This window comes from Cynoglossus semilaevis, chromosome 7 (genome assembly GCF_000523025.1).
Source record: "Cynoglossus semilaevis isolate Cse_v1.0 chromosome 7, Cse_v1.0, whole genome shotgun sequence".
Classification (NCBI taxonomy): Eukaryota; Metazoa; Chordata; class Actinopteri; order Pleuronectiformes; family Cynoglossidae; genus Cynoglossus; species Cynoglossus semilaevis.
Window position 1 is genome coordinate 6,653,296 of NC_024313.1, and position 4,177 is coordinate 6,657,472.

At 51.5% G+C, this 4,177-nt stretch overlaps 1 protein-coding gene across 3 annotated transcripts in view; it reads right to left on the reverse strand.

The window, feature by feature from the left end:
- mycn (MYCN proto-oncogene, bHLH transcription factor) overlaps positions 1 to 3,543 on the reverse strand; it is a 7,983-nt gene extending 4,440 nt beyond the window's left edge. Inside the window, exons 1-3 of one of the 3 annotated variants that reach the window (XM_008313108.3) lie at positions 3,365 to 3,543; positions 2,251 to 2,899; positions 17 to 209 (exon numbers count right to left, since the gene is read on the reverse strand). In XM_008313108.3, the coding sequence (XP_008311330.1) occupies positions 17 to 209; positions 2,251 to 2,878 (821 nt within the window). In that variant the 5' untranslated portion in view covers positions 2,879 to 2,899; positions 3,365 to 3,543. Of the gene's footprint in view, positions 1 to 16; positions 210 to 2,250; positions 2,900 to 3,364 lie in introns of those variants that run through there. The other 2 variants (XM_025056950.1, XM_025056951.1) reach the window with 2 other exon arrangements.
- Positions 3,544 to 4,177: the final 634 nt, after the last annotated feature.

The following is a 4,177-nucleotide window of genomic DNA, read 5'->3' on the forward strand; positions in this document are numbered from 1 at the left end:
GCTCCCCACGCCGGACCCTGAGACTGCTCCTCTCATGTCTTGGCTCTTTGGGTGCACGGTGATGGTGACGGTGGCCGTCGTTGACCGCCTCTTCTCCACTGTTACCACATCGATCTCTTCCTCTTCCTCATCCTCATCCTCCTCCTCTTCTTCTTCCTCTTCTTCTTGTTCCTCCTCTGCTTCATCTTCCTCTTCATCATCTTCTTCTTCTGAAAAGGGAAAACAAAAAGTGAGTGAGCGACTCGGTGGTTCTGACACTCAAGCATTTCCACTTTGTCATCAGTGTGTGGTGACAGGTGTGTAGGTGAGTTTGGATTTGAGAGAGATCAAGAGTGAGAGTTTGTGTGTGTGTGTGTTTGTGTGTGTGTGTGAGTGATGGAGGGCGTTGCTCGACGCTGTTTGCATAAGCAGAAACCCCTTAATGCTTAGTGTCAGTCACTTCTGTGCAGGCGTTGACACGTTGAGTTTCAGTGCTGAGCAGACAGGCTGGATTCTGCTTTTCTTTCTCTGCTCCTCCTCCTCACAAAATCTCCTCTAATCTTCTCTGGTGAGACAGGACTCTGGTCCCAGTCATGCTGACGTTGTGCAATAGCAGCTCTCATTAGGCGTCACCTTAACTTTGACCTTGTCGGCTCTAAATACCTCTGACTTTTTCCTCATTCTCTGGCACCACTGACAGAAAGTAGCCAATCGTGAGGCGGCGCGGTTTTAGAATGCCTTTGTGATAGTGATTCTTAGAATCAGCTCTGGAGCATCTGTAGTGTGTGACATGCTACAGCTGACAGTGAGACACTTCAGACACTGCACTGCCAGGAGGTCCTCTCAACACACACACACACACACACACACACACACACACTGGCTGCTGCCATCAAAACAAAGCCTGGCACAGCTGGGATGTGGATGTGCAGGGGCGCGGTTGGCTTCACCACATGTAAGGCAAAGATTTTACTGTTTGGTCTTTTACTTTTATATGGGAAAATCTCATTTACTTGCTGTCGGATGGAGTTTTAAAAATAGAGGACAGGACATAAAACCTCCGCACGAGGAAATAAAACATTATCCTAAACCCAGAAATTAGAGCGTTTCAGAGCAGCAGTAAATCTTCCTGCCTCTTCACAGCTGATTTTTTTTTTTGGATTGGCGGAAGTCCCTCATCTGGAGTTTGTGTCTCTGTGATCTTGCGCTGAGAAACTACAGAGCTAATAACAACACTGAGTGCAGGGGAAGTGCAGCTCCGGCCCTGTGTGTGCGCGGCGCGGCGCGGCGCGGTGGCCTGGCAGGGCGGTAGGATCACCACCCATTTTTAAGCCTCTGAGCTGGAGCGGCGCCAGGAGGACAGCTGTCGGGATGAAGCGCTTGTTCAAAAGCTGTCACCCTCTAAAGAAGCGGCCAGAGCCCTCCTCCGTCCTCTTTTCTTTGCGAGTTAGAGGAGGTGTTTGGCGCAGCCTGGCCTGAGTCTGCCCTGCTCGGTGCCAAGCTGGGGGCCTTTGTACTACTGTTTCACAAGGCAAACACGCTGATAAGGAGCTCGCGAGTGTTTGTTTAGGGAACTCTGGGCAATAATAGACGGGAGATGAAGTCTTAGAAGCCATTAAATCCACACGGGGCTCGCTTCCGAACCCAAACACATAACCACTTCCTGACAGTGTTCCACTGAGGATCGATGGGAGAGTAAGAGCAGGTCGGTTGACTTTGTCAGCCTGTAGTAGTTGTTGTTTTGACCGTGGTGCTGCCCCGGATCACTGTCTAAAAATAAGTGGCAATTTATCACCCGCTGTGCACAACCTGTCCATTAGTCCCTGTGTAATGGAAGTGTTCACGGCACAGTGGAGCAGACACTTGATCGGCTCATCACTACACTGAACACCTTTTCATCAACCTGGACCTGCTGCACTGTCTGTGTGTGTGTGTGTGTGTGTTTTGCCTTTTTGTTTGGCTCAGATGCCAAGTGAGTTCAGTAGGACACACACACACATGCACATAGACACAAATAAACACACACACACACACAAACACAATCCCCCATTTTACTGCCATCTGCCGGATAAAGAGGCTGCTGATTACATAAACCCCGTTCACTGTGTCACTACTCCACTCTGTGGGTGAGGGTGAGGGTGAGGGTGAGGGTGAGGGAGGGCTAATCTGATTCTAGACCAGTCACATGAACGAGCTCCAGGCACTGAAGCGTGCAATAATAATAATAATAATAACAATAATAATAATAATAATGTTTTTTTGTTTTTTTACCTGAATCACTGGATGCGCTCCCGTGCGCTCCCGCTGCGTTGCCGGCTGAGTCTTTGGCACCGCTGCAGTTCTTCTTGTGGACCGGGAAGGGGAAGACCACCGTGGGGTCCACGCACTCTGACACGGAGTTGCGGCTGACCACCTCCGGCGCCTTCACGCACGCGTTTCTGCCGCTCGCGGTGGCCGTGGAAATGGCTTTTCCCAGTTTTTCCGTCACCGCCCGCTCCAACTTTTCCCTGGCGGAGAAGCCGCTCCACATACAGTCCTGGATAATGATGTTGTTGGGGTTAGTATCCAAAACGGAGCCGAACAGGTCCCCATCGTCGGACGCGCCCCAGATATCGTCCTCCGGCAGCAGCAGCAGCTCGGACGCCCAGTCCAGTGGGTCTCCCAGGCCGAAGCCCAGAGGGTCAGCCTCCTGGTCCACTGTCGCCGCCGGCTCCCACGGTAGCGCAGCTCGGCTCGGTGAGAGGGGCGGAGTGGGCAGCAACTCGAATTTCTTCCAGATGTCCTCCCCCGGTGGCGCAGAGTCGGGACCACAGAAGTAGAAGTCGTCCTCGTCCGGGTAGAAGCACGGTTGTAAGGAGTCAAACTCCAAATCGGAGTTTTTACTTAAGATCGCCGGCATTCTGCCCCACAATCCTAGAACCTGCGAGGAGAACAAAAGAACAGTTGGTTTTTCATCTCCTCCAACACTTCCATCTCCTCCTCCTCCTCCTCCTCCTCCTTCACCATCACACCTGAAAACTACAGCGGAGGAGAAGGAGCAGCATGAGTCAAAGCCCACACACACACACACACACACACACACACACACAGACACAGACACACAGTCTGCTCCACTGAATTCCACACTCACTGCTGCTCCTGCTGCTCAGACAACACACACACAAATCTCACTGGAGTCTGTGCGTAAATGTCACCGCGGCACAAACGGTGCCCAAAGAGAGGTCGGAGGACTGGACACAGACCGACCCGCACCCAAAAACAGACTATAATTAAATAATAATAATAATAATGATGATTTCACTGCCAAAAAAATCCAAACAGGGCCATTTTCCATTAATAATCAGCTCAGGTCTCCAGTGTTGTGCAGAGCAGACCGCGCACTCACCTCGTCCTGACTTGGGTGATGATAACGTGCGAACCAGTCTGGTTTCTCGTCTCTTCTTGCAGTCTCGCAGTGGAACAGAGAGCAGACCTGGAACAGTCATCTACGTTGGGAGCTCAGACAGTCCTCTGACACACATTGTGCCTGGCTGCACTGTGTTATACACTCTGAGTTCTGCGGGGAGGAAAACAGACTCCTCCCTTCACAGGCTAGCGGACTGGCTGGGTGGGTGGTGGCGGTGGTGGTAGTGGAGGAGGAGGAGGAGGAGGTGGAGGTGGGGGGGAGGGTGAGGGGTGTGGGGGGAGTGGAGGGTCCACCAGTCGGGGCTCTGGGGTTGGATGCGACTGGCTGAGGGAGTGAGTGAGAGCTTTTTCTTTCAAGGTGAATTGGGAGAAAATAGTCTAAACAGTGCAGCAAGTGGAGAGAGCGGGAGGAAATAAAGGAGAGTTGTCGGTGTGAGTCTGGGGTGAGGAGAAGAGAAAGTAGGAGTGAGACAAAAGAAAGAAGAAAGAGAAAAGCCCCAGGCAAACTGTCTCTCCTTTAAAAAAAAAAAAAAAAAAATCCATCTCTCCACTGGGATGTGAAAACCCAGAAAGAAGGGAAGCAAACCCTGGAGGTTGCAAGTGATTTAATGCCAGGCTCAAGGGCACTGCGGCAGCTCGGTTGCTGTTGTTCCAGTTGCTGCTGTTGCTGCTGCAGAAGTCCCTGGAGGCTTGAACCATCCTGGTGTTTGTGTTCGCCCCATCAAGTCCACGCACACACACCGTGACACTTTTATTATTGTATCAATGAAGTAATTAATGTTCCCTGATGGGA